Source organism: Crinia signifera, chromosome 19, assembly GCF_055691185.1.
Source record: "Crinia signifera chromosome 19, ASM5569118v1, whole genome shotgun sequence".
NCBI classification, from domain to species: Eukaryota; Metazoa; Chordata; class Amphibia; order Anura; family Myobatrachidae; genus Crinia; species Crinia signifera.
In genome coordinates, this window is record NC_139226.1 from 17147921 (window position 1) to 17172635 (window position 24715).

The 24715-nt window shown below is 46.9% G+C and overlaps 1 protein-coding gene across 1 annotated transcript; it reads left to right on the top strand.

Moving 5' to 3' along the window:
- The first annotated feature begins 859 nt into the window (after positions 1-859).
- Positions 860-23179, top strand: LOC146042208 (phospholipase A2 inhibitor NAI-like). The gene is made up of 5 exons (XM_083162130.1): positions 860-996; positions 14289-14405; positions 17305-17454; positions 18671-18811; positions 22981-23179. The coding sequence occupies exons 1-5, from the start codon at positions 939-941 to the stop codon at positions 23172-23174; spliced, it is 660 nt and encodes a 219-aa protein (XP_083018256.1). The 5' UTR covers positions 860-938; the 3' UTR covers positions 23175-23179.
- The last annotated feature ends 1536 nt before the right edge of the window (positions 23180-24715 follow it).

Here is a 24715-nt window from a genome sequence, read left to right on the forward strand (position 1 = left end):
CATCCACACAACCTGTTGATCCGAGTCCAGGTACAGCCTAGCACGATATCTACGCAGTACTCGGGGTACCTGGATCTGGCGCGCAGCTTCCTCCCTCCTCCTGCGCAGCTCCTCCAAACGATCAAAGTCACAGACAGCCAACTCCACACCACTCTGCACAATCTCCATCTTCCAAACCCTCACAGGTGTCCTTAATGATGTTGGGGTATATGTATGGGAGTTTATCAGAAGATTCGGCTAAAGATCCACGGGAGCGCACATCGGACCGATATCGGCCGATTTTCTGTAAACATCGGATGATATATCGGACGATGTATCGGAAATCGGCCAATCGGCCCAAAAATCGTTCTAGTGTGTGGGCACCTTTAGTTCTAGGTCAATTCGCCCATCAGAACCTGGTCTGAAAAAAGTGCGATTTATAGACACCTCAAAAGTGTGATTTCAGTTTGCACATGCCATTAAATAAGCGATTTGTATACTTTTCTGTGCAAAAACATCTGGATGCGAAAAAAAATTGATTTTTTTACACACATTTGGAAAATGGACGATTTGAGAAAAAAATGTGATAACGCCATTTTGTTCACTAATTATCGCAAAAAAAAAATCGGACACTATTAAATGTCACCCTTGCTGAGAAACATCCAGGTTTTTTAAAGCGGCAATCATTTACACTGCCAATTCATACTGATTTTGCAGTGTAAATGATTCCCACTTTAAAAAAACCGCTGGAGATTTCTTACCAAATCTCTCACTTTCTGAATCTCTCATCCTATTAAATCTCACCCTATTGTCCATGCACAGCCTAAAGTTGACCCCAGATTGCACCATTTAGTACTTTTCTTTCTTGCATCAGCGCTGTGCTCCACCCAAACTTTTATGGAGCACACCCCTTTATCAGAATCTGAACCATAGTCACACTTGTTCTTCTGATTTCCAGAATGGGGCTGAGGTCTCTCCTGTTGTTTCTGTGTGTCCTATCAGCTCTGTTAGAGACCGGTAAGTTTGTTATAACAGTAACGGTAAGTTTGTTATTGTATAACGGGTTTGCTTGACTGTAAAACTATTCAGCAGAGGGAGAGACAGATTTGGTAACAAACAGCTGGGGTGGACTGTATGACAGCACAAGCAGACTGCAGTAAGATCCGGCTGAGATTGATTCTAATCAACAACACAAAGCACAACTGACCCTTATCAGAGCACCAGGGCAAGCCTGTATAGATCTGGCATAATGAAAGGATTAGTACATATTGTGATCACAGTATTTCTGTTTGCAAACCTTGTTGTGGTTTGTTATTTGCAGAGGCAGTGAAAAGTGAACAAGTCACGAGTGCAAATACATTTATTTTTTCATGCAGGGCACACACTGGCTGCTCTCCCTGTAGCCCGCACATGCTGGATGGCTTTGTTGTTATCCAGCAGTTTAGATTTAGAGATTGGACACGGACTTCTCACATCTTCATCTCTGTGCACCTGTTACATCTGCCCACCTGCAGTGCAGCATGGCTTTACCAAGTGCAGTCCATCACTTTTTTTTTTTTTGCTTTGCCACTAAGAATTTTGGTTATGGATTAAAGGGTAGATCGATACCAAAAGGTTGACATTGACAAAAGGTTGACAAGGGAATGGTCAACATATGTAAATGTCATCTTTAGTATGTCAAGGTTTTTTTTTGTGTCAATGTTGACTGCTGAGCGCGGGGGGCTGTACGGACGGTGTAATGGTTAGCATTACTGCCTCACAGCACTGAGGCCATGGGTTCTATCCCCACCATGTGTTATATATACCGGGCAGTACGGACAGTGTAATGGTTACATTACTGCCTCACAGCACTGAGGCCATGGGTTCTATCCCCACCATGTGTTATATATACGGGGCAGTACGGACGGTGTAATGGTTAGCATTACTGCCTCACAGCGCTGAGGTCATGGGTTCTATCCCCACCATGTGTTATATATACGGGGCAGTACGGACGGTGTACTGGTTAGCATTACTGCCTCACAGCGCTGAGGTCATGGGTTCTATCCCCACCATGTGTTATATATACGGGGCAGTACGGACGGTGTACTGGTTAGCATTACTGCCTCACAGCGCTGAGGTCATGGGTTCTATCCCCACCATGTGTTATATATACGGGGCAGTACGGATGGTGTAATGGTTACATTACTGCCTCACAGCGCTGAGGTCATGGGTTCTATCCCCACCATGTGTTATATATACGGGGCAGTACGGATGGTGTAATGGTTACATTACTGCCTCACAGTACTGAGGTCATGGGTTCTATCCCCACCATGTGTTATATATACAGGGCAGTACGGACGGTGTAATGGTTACATTACTGCCTCACAGCACTGAGGTCATGGGTTCTATCCCCACCATGTGTTATATATATACGCAGTACGGACGGTGTAATGGTTAGCATTGCTGTCTCACAGCGCTGAGTTTATGGGTGGGAATAGAACCCACCACTATCCCCACCATGTGCTTATATATATATATATATATATATATATATATATATATATATGGCAGTATGGATGGTGTAATGGTTACATTACTGCCTCACAGCACTGAGATCATGGGTTCTATCCTCACCATGTGTTATATATACGGGGCAGTACGGACGGTGTAATGGTTACATTACTGACTCATAGCGCTGAGGTCATGGGTTCTATTCCCACCATGTGTTATATATACAGGGCAGTATGGACGGTGTAATGGTTACATTACTGCCTCACAGCACTGAGGTCATGGGTTCTATCCCCACCATGTGTTATATATACGGGGCAGTACGGATGGTGTAATGGTTAGCATTACTGCCTCACAGCACTGAGGTCCTGGGTTCTATCCCACCATGTGTTATATATACGGGGCAGTACGGACGGTGTAATGGTTACATTACTGCCTCACAGTACTGAGGTCCTGGGTTCTATCCCCACCATGTGTTATATATACGGGCAGTACGGATGGTGTAATGGTTAGCATTACTGCCTCACAGCACTGAGGTCATGGGTTCTATCCCCACCATGTGTTATATATACGGGGCAGTACGGGCGGTGTAATGGTTAGCATTACTGCCTCACAGCACTGAGGTCCTGGGTTCTATCCCACCATGTGTTATATATACGGGGCAGTATGGATGGTGTAATGGTTACATTACTGCCTCGCAGTACTGAGGTCCTGGGTTCTATCCCCACCATGTGTTATATATACAGGGCAGTACGGACGGTGTAATGGTTAGCATTACTGCCTCACAGCACTGAGGTCATGGGTTCTATCCCCACCATGTGTTATATATACGGGGCAGTATGGATGGTGTAATGGTTAGCATTACTGCCTCACAGTGCTGAGGTCATGGGTTCTATTCCCACCATGTGTTATTTATACAGGGCAGTATGGATGGTGTAATGCACAGGTCTTCAACCTGTGGCCCTCCAGATGTTGTGGAACTACATATCCCAGCATGCCCTGAGGGTTTTTAGCATGCTCTTATAGGAAAAATGTGGCAATGCATGTTCGAACATGTAGTTTCACAACATCTGGAGGGCCATAGGTTGAAGACCCATGGTGTAATGGTTAGCATTACTGCCTCACAGCGCTGAGGTCATGGGTTCTATCCCCACCATGTGTTATATATACGGAGCAGTACGGACGGTGTAATGGTTACATTACTGACTCATAGCGCTGAGGTCATGGGTTCTATTCCCACCATGTGTTATATATACAGGGCAGTATGGACGGTGTAATGGTTAGCATTACTGTCTCACAGCACTGAGGTCATGGGTTCTATCCCCACCATGTGTTATATATACAGGGCAGTACGGACGGTGTAATGGTTAGCATTACTGCCTCACAGCACTGAGGTCATGGGTTCTATCCCCACCATGTGTTATATATACGGGGCAGTATGGATGGTGTAATGGTTAGCATTACTGCCTCACAGCACTGAGGTCATGGGTTCTATTCCCACCATGTGTTATTTATACGGGGCAGTATGGATGGTGTAATGGTTAGCATTACTGCCTCACAGCGCTGAGGTCATGGGTTCTATCCTCACCATGTGTTATATATACGGAGCAGTACGGACGGTGTAATGGTTACATTACTGACTCATAGCGCTGAGGTCATGGGTTCTATTCCCACCATGTGTTATATATACAGGGCAGTATGGACGGTGTAATGGTTAGCATTACTGTCTCACAGCACTGAGGTCATGGGTTCTATCCCCACCATGTGTTATATATACAGGGCAGTACGGACGGTGTAATGGTTAGCATTACTGCCTCACAGCACTGAGGTCATGGGTTCTATCCCCACCATGTGTTATATATACGGGGCAGTATGGATGGTGTAATGGTTAGCATTACTGCCTCACAGCGCTGAGGTCATGGGTTCTATTCCCACCATGTGTTATATATACAGGGCAGTATGGATGGTGTAATGGTTAGCATTACTGCCTCACAGCACTGAGGTCATGGGTTCTATCCTCACCATGTGTTATATATACGGGGCAGTACGGACGGTGTAATGGTTACATTACTGACTCATAGCGCTGAGGTCATGGGTTCTATTCCCACCATGTGTTATATATACAGGGCAGTATGGACGGTGTAATGGTTAGCATTACTGCCTCACAGCACTGAGGTCCTGGGTTCTATCCCACCATGTGTTATATATACGGGGCAGTATGGATGGTGTAATGGTTACATTACTGCCTCACAGTACTGAGGTCCTGGGTTCTATCCCCACCATGTGTTATATATACAGGGCAGTACGGACGGTGTAAAGGTTAGCATTACTGCCTCACAGCACTGAGGTCATGGGTTCTATCCCCACCATGTGTTATATATACGGGGCAGTATGGATGGTGTAATGGTTAGCATTACTGCCTCACAGCGCTGAGGTCATGGGTTCTATTCCCACCATGTGTTATATATACGGGGCAGTATGGATGGTGTAATGGTTAGCATTACTGCCTCACAGCGCTGAGGTCATGGGTTCTATCCTCACCATGTGTTATATATACGGGGCAGTACGGACGGTGTAATGGTTACATTACTGACTCATAGCGCTGAGGTCATGGGTTCTATTCCCACCATGTGTTATATATACGGGGCAGTATGGATGGTGTAAAGGTTACATTACTGCCTCACAGCGCTGATGTCATGGGTTCTATTCCCACCATGTGTTATATATACAGGGCAGTACGGATGGTGTAATGGTTACATTACTGCCTCACAGCTCTGAGGTCATGGGTTCTATCCCACCATGTGTTATATATACGGGGCAGTACGGACGGTGTAATGGTTAGCATTACTGCCTCACAGCGCTGAGGTCATGGGTTCTAACCCCACCATGTGTTATATATACAGGGCAGTACGGACGGTGTAATGGTTAGCCTTACTGCCTCACAGCGCTGAGGTCATGGGTTCTATCCCCACCATGTGTTATATATACTGGGCTGTACGGACGGTGTAATGGTTAGCATTACTGCCTCACAGCACCGAGGTCATGGGTTCTATCCCCACCATGTGTTATATATACAGGGCAGTACGGACGGTGTAATGGTTAGCATTACTGCCTCACAGCGCTGAGGTCATGGGTTCTATCCCCACCATGTGTTATATATACTGGGCTGTACGGACGGTGTAATGGTTAGCATTACTGCCTCACAGCACCGAGGTCATGGGTTCTATCCCCACCATGTGTTATATATACAGGGCAGTACGGATGGTGTAATGGTTAGTATTACTGCCTCACAGCACTGAGGTCATGGGTTCTATCCCACCATGTGTTATATATACAGGGCAGTACGGATGGTGTAATGGTTAGCATTACTGCCTCACAGCGCTGAGGTCATGGGTTCTATCCCCACCATGTGTTATATATAGGGGGCAGTACGGATGGTGTAATGGTTAGCATTACTGCCTCACAGCACCGAGGTCATGGGTTTGATTCCCACTCTGTGTGGAGTTTGTATATTCTCCCTGTACATGTGTGGATTTACCTACCTGACCCTCTCCTTCAGGGAGAAAATGCTCTGCTCCTGGACTTCCCTGGTAATGTAGGATTGCCAGCACCTGTGGTGAAACACCTTTCTTATCTTAAAAACCCAGGGCTCAGTTATCACCTTCCACTTTATCACTTCATCAGAATTAATGCATCTGACCTTGAGTTTTTGGAACACCGCTGTAGACGGACTGCTGTAGCATTCTGGTACATTTAACGGTACTTGTTTCCTAGCACGGCCACACCGATTTTGATTGGGTTGGTCGTGTCGGAAAAAATCGCGTCGGTCGCATCGCATGCGATGCGATGGACCCGATTTTCACATTGATTATTTACAATTTACACTCCTCCGGCAATTTAGAAGTCTAGATTTAGACGTCTAAATCCAGACTCCCTGCAGTCCTGCGCACCGCAGACAACCCGGCAATTTACACTCCTCCGGCAATTTAGAAGTCTAGATTTAGACGTCTAAATCCAGACTCCCTGCAAACCGCTAAGATGGTCGCATCTAAATTTAGTAGGGTCTAGGGGTACACTATTAAACCTGTTCACAATGACACTAGTCGACGTAACAGCTGTCGACCTTGATAATTCCACTCTCCACGCCAACCCGAAGCGTGGCGAGCGCAGCCCTAGACCCTACTAAATTTAGATGCCCCATCTTAGCGGTTTGCAGGGAGTCTGGATTTAGACGTCTAAATCTAGACTTCTAAATTGCCGGAGGAGTGTAAATTGCCGGGTTGTCTGCGGTGCGCAGGACTACAGGGAGTCTGGATTTGGACGTCTAAATCTAGACTTCTAAATTGCCGGGTTGTCAGCGGTGCGCAGGACTGCAGGGAGTCTGAATTTAGACGTCTAAATCTAAACTTCAAAATTGCCTTATTTTAACATTGAAGCCTATGGCAAAATCGGGTCCATCGCGTCGGTCGCGTCGCGTGCCATGTTAATGCACACGACCGACGCGATGGACCCGATTTTGCCTTTGCCGGTAAAATGGACCTGATTTCAAAGGAAATCGGGTCCATCGCGTCCATCGTGTACCTTAACTTAAAGATACACGATGGACAAGATTGTGGTCGTGCTAGGAAACAAGTACCCATTTCACATTATGGGCGGGATGTATTAATATACATCGCCGCCCTTCGCCTGACAGCCGCCGCGATGCTGCCGCATATGTACTAACATATGCGGCTAGCATCGGGTTGCGGTGACGGAGACCCCCGCAATAGCTGTAATGTGGTGTGCGGGGTCTCCGTCAATTCCCGGCGGCTGTCAGTGTCCCCCTGCGTCTCCTCCTCCCCCCTGCAGCCGAATGTCCTCCCAGCTGTGACACCTGCTGGGGGAGGAGGAGACAATGGAGGACGGGAGGGGGGGGGGGTGGGCGGATGGCGGGTGGTGGACGGCTAATGGTAGGTAGAAAAATGTGGTAAAACCCCCGTTTTACCGCATTTTCCCTTTAGTACATCCCGCCCTATGTTCTGTGCTGCTTCCTGTAAGCCCTGCGCTGACGTAGTCTGTGTCTTCCCAAAAAGGGAACCATGTATGGTATGTAGCCACTATGGTTCAGTAAGACTTTATAATTGTATAACTTGTACAATTGTATCACACACTGGTGTAACTGTGCATTATGCTGCTTTCCCACTGCCTACCCGGGTAAAGACCCGTTTTTTTTAAACGGGTCTTTACCCGGGTAAGAGCCACAAAGACCCTTTCCCACTGCAGCTTTCAAACAGTAAATTACCGTTTAAAAGCAGTAAATGTCCCATTCACACTTACCCGTGTAAACCACAAAGCAACACGTTTAAACTCTCTAGTAAACCTTGCCTGTCATTAAAAACATCACATGCACCAATCATGTTCTTATCCTTTATTATTATTTCTAAATACCGTTTAAAACCCTTTCCCATTGCCAAAAAAACGGCTCTTACACGGTAAAAACACTGCTTTTTACCCGGTTAACAAATACCGGTATTTGTTACCCGTGTAAAGCAACCTGGAGCTTTCCCACTGCAGCTCTAGCCGTTTAAAAAGGCTAAAAAAACGGCATTTTACCGTGTAAAGCCTGCAGTGGGAAAGGGGCATTGGTGTAACCTTATTGAAACAGAAACAAATGTTACAAGTGTCTCTATGAAGCAGATCACTATTCACCATGTAACAAAGGTAATGTCACACAATAAACCACAACAATGTATTATTCAAGGCTAAGGGCAGTGGACCTAAAAAGAGGGGCTAATTCGGGCCTTATCGCACAGCCTGGTGAGCGAGTGATATTTCTGTGGGTGAGGGGTGGCGTTGGTGAGCAAGGGATATTTCTGTGGGTGAGGGGTGGCATTGGTGAGTGGGATGATATTATTGTGGGTGAGGTGTGGCGTTGGTGAGCGAGGGATATTATGGTGCGCATCCTGTCAGCGGGGGAGGGGGGTCAGGAGTTTGCTGACACGTTGCTCTGAGTTTAGCAGCGTGTCAGCTGTTTCAACCGCGTCCACCACCGCCACACACCTAGCTCCTTGGATCAGAGCGGCTGTCAGCTCAGCTCTGGGTACTCCAGTTATCCCACACAATCCCAAAATATACTGGTAGTTTACCTGGCTCCCAACAAAAAAAGAACTAGTGTGTGTGTGTGTGTGTGTGTGTGTGTGTAGATGTTTTAGGGAATAGGGGCGCATCCAGAAGAAAATGTTGGGGGGCACCATAATAAGGGATGGGAGTGTGTGTGTGTGGGGGGGGGGAGGGGTGCCGGTGTGGATGCTCAAAGAGTGAAGCGAGACAGAGAGGAGGAGAGGAGGAGGAGAGCAGAGAGAGGGCAGGAATGGATTAAAAATAGACCTTGGCATTTAGTACACAGGCCTACCTTGGCATCAACTAAATCATGGTCATGGTTTTTCTTCACTTTTGTGTGCGCCGAAAGAGTGCGGGCTCTGGAAAAGGGGCCGTGGCCATTCTAAATGGGGTGTGTCCTTGAGTGTAGTGTACCACACCATATACCACTTGTACACATTATGCAACAAAATAGACCCTGTTATACTTGCCCCTTATACATGATGCCAAACAGAATGAGTCAAAATTCACATAACGTCATGTGGATTAAGCCAAAAAGAACAGAATGCCACACAGAGGGACATTTATTTACACCATAATGTCCATTACACATTATGCCAAACACCATATTGAGAGGCTGATCCCGGAACGCTTAATGATCTGCCAATCCTATTTCACCAACAAAAGCTAACAATAACATTACAATAAAAATGGGAGCATGGGATCTGCACATGGATAGTGGGGACATGGGGGGTCACACATTGTGGATGGGAGGGGTAGAGGGCATCACACATACACAGAGGTAGGGTGGTACTTGGTCTCACACACAGGGAAAAGGGGTAGAGGAGGTCACATACTGGGAATGAGAGGGTAGCGGTGTTCACGTACTAGGATGAGAAGCACATGGAAAGGGACACATGAAGTAACACTAGTGGGTACAGGTGCACTCACCAATCTGTGCAGTGTGCTGCAGGCTCCAGGGTGCAGGGCCTCCGGTACCACCTGGCTGGATGCACCTAGTCATGCTCCTGGTAGGGGGCAGAGGGTGCAGGGCCTCCTTGTAGGGGCGTGCTATTACACATTATACCACACACCATAATGCACATTACACATTTTAGCAAACTCCATAATACCCATTACACATAAAGCCAGACGCCATAATGCCAATTACACATAAGTCCATAACGCCCATTACACATTGTGCCACACATCGTGATGCCCATTACATACTATATAACAATGTAACGCCCATTACACATTGTGCCACACATCGTGATGCCCATTACATACTATATAACAACGTAATGCCCATTACATATTTGACACATAAGTGCCACTTAACTACATGCTCATTGCTAGGGGGTTCTTGCTTGATGCTAGGGGCTTAAAGCTCGATGCCAAGGGGGCTTCATGCTCGTTGTCAAGTGGGATTGGACCGAACCTTGGTCACTGCCCAGTTCTCTTGGTTCGCCAGGGCCAGGTATGTCCTGCTGGTGGTGTGGATGACTCCCATGTCCCTTTGCTGCCTGTGTGCTGCCGCACCTTATGCTGGCCCAGGTGACGCCAAAAGCGGTCCCTCTGTGCGGGTGCGCCCAGAGGTACAGGTCACTGAGACCGGGTGTGCTGACTCTCTAATGCCGCCCTGCACCGCTCACCTTAGCCTGTCCTGTCAGTTGCTCTTCTACGCTGGACCGCAAGCCAATAGGAGCTTACGGTCCAGGAGCGTGAGGCGGTGATTTACAGGGCAGCTCCCGGTGGGGATGGCTGCCTCGGGTCAGGACGCGCTGTGTACTGTGGTGCCGTACTCACTCACACTATACTGGGCACTCGGGCTTCCCTGACCCTCAGGCAAAGCCACGCTGACACCAACACCAGACAGGACGCGCTGATAATGGACACAGCGCGCGGGGGGAGAACAGGGACCGCCTACACAGGAGACGGGAGGCACAGGGGGACAAACAAAACAGCCTGCGGGCTGCAGCTGAAGCTGCTACTGCTGAGCCTCTGGGAGACAGGTGCATACAGAGTGCCCCTTCTTCCCGGCGGCGGGGGGGGGGGGGGGGGGGGACATGCCCGGATGTAAACTCCACTGAGGCAAGGACTGATGTGAGTGTTCAAATATATTCCCTGTACAGCGCTGTGGAATATGAGAGCGCTATATAAATAACTGGTAATATATAAATATCTCTTGTTCAATGAAAAGGTCCTTAGTAGGATAAGAGTAGTGTGGAGTCACTTCCTCAGATTGTAAATTAAAATCCCTGGATTCTTTGAATTCTTCACTGCAGCTCAACTAAGCCTACCACCAGGGAGAAGGAGGGGTGGAGGGGTCCTCTTAAAGTAAAAAAAAATAGATTGAGAATGTTATGTTGTATTATTCTGTTTGTATTTGTGTGCTCAAGATAGATAATCATCAAGTTAAGTATGTATGTATTTTTTTTAACATTTTCGGTACTCTTTACCTAGCACGGCGCCCACGATCTTGATCGTGGGCATCGTGAGGTAAAAAATTGCGTTGGTCGCGTCGTATGCGGGCTAAAGATGCCCGGACGCGACGCGACCGACGCGATGTCCACGATTTCCCATTGAAAACCATGTTAAACATGGACATCGCGTCGGTCGCGGCCGGCCATAAATGTGCACACGATGGCCGCGACGCGATGCCCACGATTTGCCATAGGAATCAATGTTAAAAGGCCCGATGGACACGATTTTCATGTTAAATGGCTGAATGGACCCGATTTAACCATAGGAAACAATGTTAAATGGGCCTTAGAGCCCAAATACTTACCCTGAACTCTGAAATGGCCCCCCAATTGTTTACGCCACCCCACGATCAACGTCAACCCGAAGCGTGGCGAGCGCAGCGGTACGCGTCCTCCGACCTTTTCATACCCCCACTATCCACGTCGGCGTGGAGTTGAGAATAGAATAGTGTGGCGAGCGTAGCGAGCCACCGAGCCCGAAGCGTGGCGAGGGGACGCGGATACCTTCACAGGTAAACGTGTCCCTTCGCGGGCTTCACAGGTGTCCGCGTCGCCATGGACACCTGTGAAGCCCGCGAGGGGACGCGTATAGCTGTGAAGGTATCCGCGTCCCCTCGCGGGGCTCGCCACGCTTCGGGCTCGGTGGCTCGCTGCGCTCGCCACACTATTCTATTCTCAACTCCACGCCGACGTGGATAGTGGGGGTATGAAAAGGTCGGAGGACACGTACCGCCGCCCCTCGCGGGCTCGCTGCGCTCGCCACGCTTCGGGTTCACGTTAATCGTGGGGTGGCGGTAACAATTGGGGGGGCCATTTCCCAGTCAAGGTTGCCTATTTGGCCTCTGTGGCCCATTTAACATTGTTTCCTATGGCCACATCGGGTCCATTGAGGCATTTAACAGTAAAATCGCGTCGGTCGGGCCATTTAACATTGATTCCTATGGGAAATCGGGTGCATCGCGTCGCGGGCATCGCTGGTACATTTATGGCCGGCCGCGACGCGACCGACGCGATTTCCATGTTTAACATGGGTTTCAATGGGAAATCGCGGGCATCGCGTCGGTCGCGTCGCGGCCAGACATAAATGTACCCGCGATGCCCGCAATGGGCGCCGTGATAGGTAAAGAGTACCACATTTTCTATACAGTATTTAGGCATACCTTCCAACTGTTATAGTGGGACAGACAGTGGCGTTACAATAGCCCCGCAGACCGCGCGGGGGGGCTGTCTGCGGGGCTATTGTAATGCCGCTGCGCTCCCCTCCAGACTTCTGCTGAAATGAAAATGTCCCCCCCCCCCCCCTTACAGCAGACAGTTTTCTTAAACTGTCTGCTGTATGGGGGCGGACATTTTGTCATGGTCCGTTTTCATACCAGCAGAAGTCAGGAGGGGAGCCAGAACTGACTGCAGACAAAATCTGCGGGTCCCTGGCACAGCGTAAGGCATGGGGGACACGGGGGCATGGGCGGTGTTAACTTTACTGGGGGTGGGGCGCAACCTGGGCACACCCCCAAAAAATGCAGAAACCGGGGGTTGCGTTGCGAGGCCACATCCAATCTCCCCGAGGCCACACCCATTTCTCTGGTAGCTCCACTCTCTTTTCGAAAACGAGTTGGGAGGAATGATTTAGGCACGATATGGGGTTTATTGACTAAGATGGGAGTTCTATTATTAGTGTTCATTCTAGCACCCGCCATCTTTGAAAACCCATGCAGTTCCTCTTCCCTGCCTGGGGTGTCGCTGTCTGCTGTAGTGCTTCTAGAATAGTGTGGTCTGTATATCAGAACTGATATGCAAACCACACCTGTGCTAGAAACACCACAGCAGACAGCGACACCCCAGGCAGGGCAGAGGAACTGCATGGGTTTTCAAAGATAGCGGGTGCTAGAATGAACCCTAGCTACGTATATATTCATTAATATCAATAATGATACCAATGGTTGCTACATACTTTTATTCATCTGTCCTAGCCCAATATCAAAGTGACTTGCCATCATTTCATACCTAAAAGTTAGCTGATGATAATAACTATCTTAATTACCTGTATGAGTCTAGGGCATTGCAAACTTTTTTTTTTTAATTAAAAAGTTCAGGTAATGGGCCCCATACATCAGAAATCACAATTTATGGATTTCCAGATACAGGGATTTTTTGGCCAGATAAATGGATTTTACAATCTATCTGACTTTGCCCACACATTACAGATTTATTTCAGTGATCGGCAGATTTTTCCATCGAAAGATTGCATCTTCATATCTGGAAATTGCCCAATCGATTGTCATTTCAGCTGTTCATAATGTAAATAGATGAAGAAGACGAATTGGGAATGCCCACACATATAAAAAAGATCTGCAGATAATACCAGATTATTAAACATGTTTAAAAACCTGATTAAGCAATTAATTGGCGATTTTGATTGGGATTGCCAAAAGGGGGAGCCCACACATCTAAAATTAATTGTGGCAATCATCTCCATATCTGAAAATTGTCATAATTAATTGCTGATGTATGGGGCCCTTAACAAAAAGAACCACAATTCTGTTCAGGTGCAGTGCATCGGGGCAACTGAGTACTAAGGGGCCCACTGCTGCTCCTGTCACCCAATGTTTTTCCCTGTCACCCTCTGCCTCTCCCCGTCACACTGTGTGTGTTGTATATTGTGAACTTGAGTTTGGATGTAGGAGGGGGCCCAAATTAAATCTTGGCCCACAACCCACAAGTCCTGCCACTTTGTCTCTGTATGTGTGGGGAATATACACATTCTACACATACACACGTTTTTTTTTTTTTTTGTTTAGGAATAATTTGTACTCTTTTTTTTTTTGCTACCATTACGCCTTTCACACCAGATCCTAGACCCGAGTTATTGCCGGGTTGATGACGATCAACCCAGGTCAAGGTCCAGTGTTAAAGCCCCATTTAAGATTTCCCAGATCCAGCAACCTGACATTCCAACCCAGTGTAAACAGGTACCCTGGGTTGAGCGACCTGGGTTCACACTATGAAGAGCTGACTTCTTCCCCCTCCCCCAATGACAGGCGCCACCCCACCCCCATCTGACATCAGCGACCTGGCTTATTGACATCTGTCCAAATCTCAGGTGCGACCAAGCATTTGCGATGTGAAGGGGGTATAACTCTGTATCCCCCATAACTAGGAGCGCCCGTCTTAGTAGGTGTTTCCCGATTTCCCTACTTCTTTGTTCCTATTTTCGTATGTTGGCTTTGAATCTAACCAATGTTCTGTTTCTTCCTATAGGCTATGCGCTGTCTTGCCAAGTGTGTCTCAATATGTACGACCCGTACTGCCAGGGAACCAGTATGAAGTGTCCTGCGGAGAACGTCTGTGCATCTTCCTATACTGTCACTTACTTATGTATGTTTCACAGGATAAGTAAATCATTGCTGGAGTGCCTCTATGATATCACCAGCAGGTGTGCAGTGCCTCTATGATATCACCAGCAGATGTGCAGTGCCTCTATGATATCACCAGCAGGTGTGCAGTGCCTCTATGATATCACCAGCAGGTGTGCAGTGCCTCTATGATATAGCCAGCAGGTGTGCAGTGCCTCTATGATATCTCCAGCAGGTGTGCAGTGCCTCTGATATCACCAGCAGGTGTGCAGTGCCTCTATGATATCACCAGCAGGTGTGCAGTGCCTCTATGATATCACCAGCAGGTGTGCAGTGCCTCTATGATATCACCAGCAGGTGTGCAGTGCCTCTATGATATAGCCAGCAGGTGTGCAGTGCCTCTATGATATCTCCAGCAGGTGTGCAGTGCCTCTATGATATCACCAGCAGGTGTGCAGTGCCTCTATGATATCACCAGCAGGTGTGCAGTGCCTCTATGATATCACCAGCAGGTGTGCAGTGCCTCTATGATATCACCAGCAGGTGTGCAGTGCCTCTATGATATCACCAGCAGGTGTGCAGTGCCTCTGATATAGCCAGCAGGTGTGCAGTGCCTCTATGATATCTCCAGCAGGTGTGCAGTGCCTCTATGATATCACCAGCAGGTGTGCAGTGCCTCTATGATATCACCAGCAGGTGTGCAGTGCCTCTATGATATCACCAGCAGGTGTGCAGTGCCTCTATGATATCACCAGCAGGTGTGCAGTGCCTCTATGATATCACCAGCAGGTGTGCAGTGCCTCTATGATATAGCCAGCAGGTGTGCAGTGCCTCTATGATATCACCAGCAGGTGTGCAGTGCCTCTATGATATCACCAGCAGGTGTGCAGTGCCTCTATGATATCACCAGCAGGTGTGCAGTGCCTCTATGATATCACCAGCAGGTGTGCAGTGCCTCTATGATATCACCAGCAGGTGTGCAGTGCCTCTATGATATCACCAGCAGGTGTGCAGTGCCTCTTTGATATCACCAGCAGGTGTGCAGTGCCTCTATGATATAGCCAGCAGGTGTGCAGTGCCTCTATGATATCACCAGCAGGTGTGCAGTGCCTCTATGATATCACCAGCAGGTGTGCAGTGCCTCTATGATATCACCAGCGGGTGTGTAGTGCCTCTATGATATCACCAGCAGGTGTGCAGTGCCTCTATGATATCACCAGCAGGTGTGCAGTGCCTCTATGATATCACCAGCAGGTGTGCAGTGCCTCTATGATATCACCAGCGGGTGTGCTATATCCAGGTGGACCCTGGGTCCACATGCACAGAGTCAATACTGGAAAAATTAGACACCAGCAAAATGTCAACATGGAAGACGATGACGTGCGTGTTTCATGTTTTCTTTATGCCCATTTCGACACCTGAGCACGTCGACCCCCCAATTAGTGTACCGCTCACTTCTCTTTACCATTCCTGATTATAGACCACGTGGATGGTAAAGTATAAAAGTATGTTTCCCAAAACTCATTGACCTTTTTATGTGTCGACCATATCACTGTGTCAACCAGATGGCCTATTGACTGTTGTCCTAGTTATTGTCTGTCAGCCATCTGCATAACAGAACTAAAGTCCCCTAAGGTTATGTAGGACATCCAGATTTTTAGAGAGATGTATCTACTTCTACAGAGGACAAGATAATAGGCTTCCAATTCAATACGGTCTGCTGGGGGGCTGCCACTAGGAATTTTGGGGCCCAATACTGATTTCTAGTCTGGCTCCCTCCGGCGCCCACCCCCTCCCTTAAATTACCGCCCGACTCCTGCTGCAGGCTTCTTCAATGCAGGAAGCCGGCGGCCAATTAAAGGTCGACATGGGGATTTCACTGTTTTTGGACCCGAATTTCGACAAAGTCGACATAGACACCGAACCGTAGCACTGAGTCCCCTCGCATTGCTCGCTGCACTCGCCATGCTTCGGGCACACTATTCCATTCTCCCACCATGCCCTAGTGGATGGTAGGGCATGAAATACTCCCTGTCGGCACATGTTCATACCTCCCAACTGTCACGATTACAGCGGGACAGTCCTGATTTTCGGGTCCTGTCCCGCTGTCTCACCCGCGGCAGGCATTGTCCCGCTGCGGGGGGTGGCAGTTGGGAGACCCCCAATCTTAATAGAATAGACGCTGTGCGCATGCGCACAGCGTCTATTCTCGTATGAAAATGAGGTTGCGGCTAATTAGCATAAGCTGCACCCTCATTTGCATACGCCCCACCCCCTTTCTGGGCACTGAGTGTCCTTATTTCATCAGCACAGAAGTTGGGAGGTATGCATGTTGGCTCAAAAAACTGTGAAAAACCCCATGTCGACATACACCCATGTGGACCTTGCTGCATGTTGACCCAATGCTTGTCGACCGAATGACCATATTCCAGCAGTAGGGACCGCAGCAGCTGTCACATTCCTGCTTCCTGTCCCTCCTTCATACATTTCGGAGGTACTTTGTAATTGTAGCTAATCCCCCGGAAATGGGTGCTTTGGGGGAATTAGCCACAAATCTTAAATGATAAATAGTCCCCTCTGTCTCGCTTTGCACGTTACATCTGCCCCCCTGCAGTGCAGTATAGGTTTACCCTGATTTATTTATTTTTTTGCATTACTTCCAAATCTGTATAGTGCTGGAAGTGCTCTTTGAAGTCACCATTCTCCAATTCAAACAGCGAAGGTATTTGTTTTTTTCTCAATCCCACAGACTTTACCGCTGAGCCCCCAGGCAACAGTGGATGTTTTATGGCACAAAATAATAACTACACACGCTCCCTTACCACGTGGCCCAGCCCCCTGCTCGTTATCTCAAACTAACTAGAAGTATTCCATTGGTTCCTTGTATAACAGATCCTCATTCGTCATTTTTATTATTCTAGATGGATCACCAGTGAGTAAAGTATTTTCCATGGGATGTGCACCTAAAACTCAATGCGATATTTCGGGGAGTGCTAGTGTTCCTAATGGCAAGATCAAGATAAGAATCAATTGTTGTAACCTAGACAACTGTAACCCGCCAACACCCACATGTAAGTGTTTTATTCTATATTCCTGCCGTAATCAATGTCAATAATGTCAGCGATACAGTGCTTGATTGATTGATTGATTGCAATGACTGATTTTTATTTATTTTTATTTTATTTTAGGAAATGATGAATCTTTTAAGTTTGAACTTTAATCATTTATGTTGTGAATTGTATTATGCAATATGCAGTTGGTTATCCTGTATCCATCCCACTGTGCTCGGCCTAAGTGGAGCCAGATGCAGTCTGTGAAACTGCACTGGCTTCACTGTGACTGGCAGCGGTTTCTTATTGGATGTCCGACCTGCCAGTCACCCAAGCAAGTCCCATTGGGAGGTGTTCCCTCCCTCTAGGATGCCTTTGTGGGCTGCTTCGGCTGCAGCCCATAGAATCTGGGGTATGCACCTGTGCAGTATGGAGGCCGATACTGCACATGTCCCGGTGCCTGTCATCTGCAGTGTACAGGTGCCGGGACCATGATTTAGCTTCTATGGGCTGCAACCGAACCAGCCTATACAAGCCGGGGGCATGCGCAGTATAGAGGATGATACGGTGCATGCCCCGATCCCAGGAACATGGCAGTGGTGGTGGTGGTGTGGACCAGCAGTGGAGGAGGAGGGTGGTATCGCAGGCAGCAGCAGCCACCCTCTTACCCTAAGGTATGCCTTCTTAGGGATAAATTTACTAATGAACAAAGGGCCATCACTAGCAAATGGTCAACATGGGAATGTTCAACGTGATCCCCCCCCCCCCATTTTTTTTTTTGGTGCCAATGTCAACATATGTTGACATGGACCCCAATTATTAGTTTATGGGATACTGCGTCGACAATTTCTCGGTTGATTACTATTGGTCGACATACCCTAAGTTGACATAAGCTTAAGGTTGACATGTGCATGGTCAACACTAAATAGTTGACAAGCTTTTCATGGTTTTTGTATCTATGTTGACATATGTCGACATGATCACCGTATAAGTGTACCATGCCCCCTCGCTACACACTATTATAATCTATGGCCACTTGGATAGTAAAGCATGAACTAAGTCGGTCTAAACAAAAATAACATGAAAAACTTAAGTCAACCTTTTGCGCGTCGACCATATACAGTACATGTCGAGCTTAAGCTTGGTCAACCTAGGGTATGTTGGTAATCTAGTCACTGTCGACCTAGACACCATACAGCTTTCATCCGGATACCATCTTTACCTTTGTGATTGACAGTACCAGCTGATAACGACCAGCGGAACGGGTTGACGTGCCAGACGTGTGGTAGTGACTCTTCTGACGACTGTTACACGGGGGAGACCATGCGGTGCACCGGGAATGAGAGGAGTTGTCTTCTCCAAACCACCAATCAGTCTGGTAATTATAGAAACACTTCATTTTCCATCTTCAGCAGCACAATAATAACTGTGTCCTCTATATACTGTATGGAAAGCAAACTCACAAATTCTAGATCATGGGGTGTTGTCTCATCAACTCAAAATCTGAACGTCAAATACATGTCCCATTATGGACCCAATTCAGACTCGATCGCTGAGTGTTTCGAACTCAGCAATCATGTAAATGCCGCCCACCAGAGTGAAATCTCGCCCATGTGCATGGCTGCGAATGTGTGTAAGCCGACTTACTCAGCGCTGTGACGGCTGTGGGGGAGAAAGCGGATGCTGATGACCTAATTGTCCCTCTCTCCCAACAGCCCAGAAAGTGCTGGGTTACCACCCCCCAAACGGTCGCAGGGTGTCAATCACCTTGCGAACAGACAGCGATGGCTAGACTTCGCTTGCTCTGTTTGTGCAGACAGTTCGCGCAGGCTCACAGCATACCATGTTCAAGGCAAGGTCATCTGATAATCTCTCAGGCTGCGAATTCACAGTGCTGCATGCAGGCCTGAATCGGACCATATATTCTAAACATCCAGAGAGTTTTCAGCATAGGGTGGTATTTCTCCAGTGTCTTAACCCTTTAACCTTTACATCAATAATTGTCACATATATAATTTCATCTGCCACCACTGTTATGTATACATCCCCTGAGATTTAAAAAAACAGATACCAGGATACCTATCTGAATAGGACGCCTGTATGAAGCTGCAACCTAAATAAAGAGGGGTGTCACCCCCTTACGGATACAAAAATATATACAGGGGTGGTTGCGCTAAACACTTAGTACAGATGATGCAATTGATTCAAATTAATGACATTTATTGATGAAAAACAATTAAAAAATATAAGCTGAATAGCTAAAAAATGTATCGATACATGAAAATATTGCTGTGGTAGATTGAAAACCTATTTAAAGTGAAACGCGTTGGAGATTGGTACACCAAATTGCTGCCATCGCCTATCCTTTCCAGAGTGTGTATCCAGGTGCTATGACAGAATTGGAGTGTCAACCAGAATCGATTGCAGAGCCTTGGGTTGTAGGATCCCCATAGAGGCACCCAGTGGCGTAATTTGTTCCAATTGCAGAGGCAAAGAAATATTGGTGCCTCCCAACCCCCCCCCCCCCCCCCCCCCCCCAAATGGCTCAATAAGTTGTTTGTCTCCAATAAGACAGGTCATGGAGTCAGCCACAGAAGCAATATTGACGGCTTTCAATTAACTGATTCAAACCTGCAGATGACTCCATTGTCTCCCAGAGTTACGCCTCTGCAGCCACCTCTGTAATTTGCCAAGTCAGGATTCAGTACCTATTTTCCTCCCTACAATCCATCTCTTTGAGAGGAATGCCATCTCCACCAACACAATTGGTGGAAGTATAGTGGAGAGAGACTACATCCATCTGACTCCCACTTGCTATCAGGACCATAAATATTCCTTTTGGGCCCAAAAGAGAACCGGATACACCTGGAGTTAAGGTGACTTTGAACACTTTAAATAGGTTTTGAATCTACCGCAGCAATATTTTCATGTATCTATACATTTTATTTTATTTATTTTTTTTGCCTTTTTTTAGCTATTTTTAGCTATTTAGTCATTTATTTGAATCAATTGCATCACCTGTACTAAGCGCAACCACCCCTGTATATATTTTTGTATCCCCTGAGATTTGTCTGCCGCATTCTGCACAGTCCACTGCACCAGTGGCAGAACATGTGAGTGGTTGGCCCAGGTGCAAAAATAATTTTGATTCTCTACTCCAATCCAAGTTCAAAATATGTCACACAGTGGGGGGCAGCAGTGGACCCCTTAGTAATTTAGGGGCCCGGTGCAATGCACCTGCTGCATCAATGGTAGTTCCTCTTCTGCACTGCCCTTTGATACCATGCTGCAATAGTCTGCTAAAGGGGCAATTTAAAAAATGAATTGTTCCATGGACCAATCTCTATAATGGACACACACCAAGTGTGAGACCCACTATGCACACCTCCCAACTTTGCGCGCTGGAATTTTTTGGGGCGTGGCCTAGCTACAAGGGGGCTTTTTTTGCTGTGGGGGCATGGCTAGTGGCTCTCTGAGCTGCAGACCATGTCCCCAGCCCATCTGGCTGCAGGAATAGATGCAGTGCACTTGTGCGCCCTAGGCCAAAACCTGTGTGCAACGGCCAGCATAATAGCCACATACGTACATATGTATGTGTATGTATATGTATATATATATATATATATATATATGTGTATATATATATATATATATATATATATATATATATATATGTGTATATATATATATATATATATATATATATATATATATATATATATATATATATATATATATATATACACACACACACACAGTGGTCGAAGTGGGGCGGTATACGGGGGTATGCCATACCGCCACTTTAATCTGAAGATAAAAAAAAAAAAGTTTTTTTTCCCCCTCAGGATGCTCTCTGATCACTCAGCAGCGCATATTGTGCTTTTGTAATACCCCTGTACAACGGGGCAGTCTGGCAGGGGACGTTAATGGACAGGGGGGTGTCCGAAGGTGCGCACTATATTCACTCTTTACTTTTTCATACCCCCACTTCAAAATTTCCACTTCGACCACTGTATATATATATATATATATATATATATATATATATATATATATATATATATATATATATATATATATATATATATATATATATATATATATATATATTTTTTTATATTAAGGCGCCATAACTCTTATGCCTAGAAATAAATCACACAAACACCTTAATCTATAAATAACGACACAGACAACAACTGCGTAAGTTTAAACAGGTCATGAATATTTATTGTAATCGTATGACCCCTATTTGTCTAAGGGATGACAAAGAAAGCACTTGAGACCAGCACCAGTCCCGGGAGTTGCTCATGGTAGCGACCGAAGCGCCCCAATCTGACAACACCCCTTCTTGTGGGGTACAGCCCGCGCTGTGACGGACATACCAGCCCTTCTATGGCCTGGCGAGGACACTTCCATGAAGTGTCCAACATCCCACCGCCTGAGTCGGGACTCACCCGCCGTCCTGGCAAAGGGGGGCAATACCGCACAGAGACCACCTGACACCCCACCTGACAGCTGGTCGAGAGCGCCTTCTTGCCGATTTATAATTCAAGCTATAGAAGCCAATTTGGTGAATGGCCCTGAGGCCAGGTAGCACAGAAAAAAAGGGATAGGGAGGGTGGGGATCCAGAGTCAAAGAGGAAGTACTTCATATACCCCTCTCTAAGCTGACGCCCCTATGCTACCGGGTCTGGGACGGATATTAGACAGACCTTACATCGACAGCCATTACATCGACACCATTAGTTCGACAGCTCAATAGGTCGACATGGTTTTAGGTCGACATACCATTAGGTCGACATGTCATTAGGTCGACATGTCATTAGGTCGACATGTCATTAGGTTGACAGCTCATTAGGTCGACATGTTTTAGGTCGACACTACCATTAGGTCGACAGTGTCTATGTCGACAGTCAAAACGACGACATGGGTTTTTTCACTGTTTTTTGGCCGAAATGTCGACACAGTCGACATGGACACAGTTTGAAGTGTACCGCAGCCCCTCGCATCGCTCGCTTCGCTCGCAATGCTTCGGGCACGGTGCCTCGCTGCGCTCGGCACACTATTTTATTCTCCCACCACGCCCTAGTTGATAGTAGGGCATGAAATACCGCCTGTCGGCACATGTCGGCTCAAAAAACAGTGAAAAAAACCATGTCGACCTTTTGACTCTCGACATAGACACTGTCGACCTAATGGTAGTGTCGACCTAAAAACATGTCGACCTAATGAGCTGTCGACCTAATGACATGTCGACCTAATGGTATGTCGACCTAAAACCATGTCGACCTATTGAGCTGTCGAACTAATGGTGTCGATGTAATGGCTGTCGATGTAAGGTCTGTCTAACAATAGTCCGGATACCTATGCTACCTGATTGGCAGATCTACCTGCCACTCAACCTGAGATTTCCCCTGGGAACTTTGCACTTTCTTCAATAGCTTTATTTACTACCACCAAAATCACAGGCTCTTAAATTCACTCGAGCCTATGCAGCCCTCGTTCTATCGTGTGAATTTTCAATGATCATTTTCTATTTTTTCACAGCACCCTTTTCTAGATTGTATGCTGTTCGTGGCTGCGCCACAGAAAGTTTGTGTGACCTCCGTACCCAGCTTATTGATTTTGGGAACCTGAAAATGAAGCTGGACTTTATATGCAGCGGTGGAAGTGATGGACTATTCGGAAGTCTTGTCTTATGTATGACCGTCGCTGTGTCAGTATTAAAACTTGTGCAGTGACCCCCCCCCAGACTCCTTTGTACCAGAATAATGCCAGTATATAGTTATAAATAATTATTTCAGGGTTGCCGACTTTCTTATTCTCCTCTCCGGGAGAAGCCCGGAGAGGAGACATTCAGTAGCCGATACGGGGGCGGGGCTTAAGCGTGACATCACTAAGCCCCACCCACATGATGTTAAACCAGCGAATTCAGTGATCTCCGTGGAGGGGGCGGGGCTAAAATGACGCTATTGTGTCATTTTAGCTCCGCCCCCTCTTCTGAGACCCGAGGATTGCGGCATTTTAATGCCGCGATCCGGGGGACAGCGGGGGTCCCCCCTGAATCCGGGAGGGTTGACCACCCTTCCGGGGGGCCGGGAGGGAGCCCCAATTTTTGGGAGACTCCCGGAAATTTCGGGAATTGTCGACGACCCTGAATTATTTGATATGTTAAAGACTCAATATTCATATATCAATATACTAAATGAACCAGTTTTAGCAAAAAAACGACCTAAAATCAGCATTTACCAGCTAAGGCGAATATAAATACCAACAATGCATGAGTACATCATGAAAATATATCGGTAGTGTGATTACTCACCATACAATCATTAATATCGTACACTGCGCTGACGTACATCATACCTGCCAAGGAAAATGTGCAGCTGTTCACACATCGGTCACTGCAATTAGCAATGTCACACAATCGCTCACTCCGGCCCAATGTAGGGTCACTGTGCAGAGTGCGCATCATATTCATATAGTGTCCTGAAGACGTGCATTAATGAGACTACACTAAGGCCCTTATTCAGATCTGATCACAGTACAAATGTCTTCTCAAAATGGGCAAAACCATGTGCACTGCAGGTGGGGCAGATGTAACATGTGCAGAAAGAGTTACATTTGGGTGGGGTGTGTTGAAACTGAAATCTAAATTGCAGTGTAAAAATAATGCAGCCAGTATTTACCCTGCACAGAAACAAAATAACTCACCCAAATCTACCTCTCTTTGCACATGTTACATCTGCCCCACCTGCAGTGCACATGGTTTTGCTAATTTTGAGAATAAATTTGTACTGCGATCAGATCTGACTAAGGGCCTTAATTGTGCAATATACAGTGATGTTGCAGACGTTTAAAATGCTGCAGTCGCAGCACAGCTTCTCTCCCCCGCTCATCACATGCTGCTTAGAGCCGTGTGCTGAGGGGTGTGGATCGTATTCTCAACCACACTTAGGTCGACAGTCACTAGGTCGACACCGTTGGGTATTAAAAACAACTCTGAATCGTGTAGGCTTTTTACCCGTTTGCAAGTAACGGTTATTTGTAACCGGTAAATTAACAATGGCGCTTTCACACTGCAGCTCTCACCGGTTTAAAAGGCTAAAAAAAACGGCAATATACCGGTTAAGAGCTGCAGTGTAAAAGGGGTATAAATGCTCCATATTGAATGCACGCTCTGTTTGTAAAAAAATAACATCCATCCATGACCTTTTTATCTCTTATACCTTCAACCTGATGGCCATTACAGAAACCTGGCTCACACAGTCAGACACGGCCA

Bases quoted from the DNA above. Each gene is read 5' to 3' on its own strand.
- LOC146042208 (XM_083162130.1), top strand. From the start codon at position 939: ATGGGGCTGAGGTCTCTCCTGTTGTTTCTGTGTGTCCTATCAGCTCTG. The intron at 17,455-18,670 runs GTAAGTGTTTTA...TGTGATTGACAG, and splicing joins TAACCCGCCAACACCCACAT to TACCAGCTGATAACGACCAG. The intron at 18,812-22,980 runs GTAATTATAGAA...ATTTTTTCACAG, and splicing joins CCAAACCACCAATCAGTCTG to CACCCTTTTCTAGATTGTAT.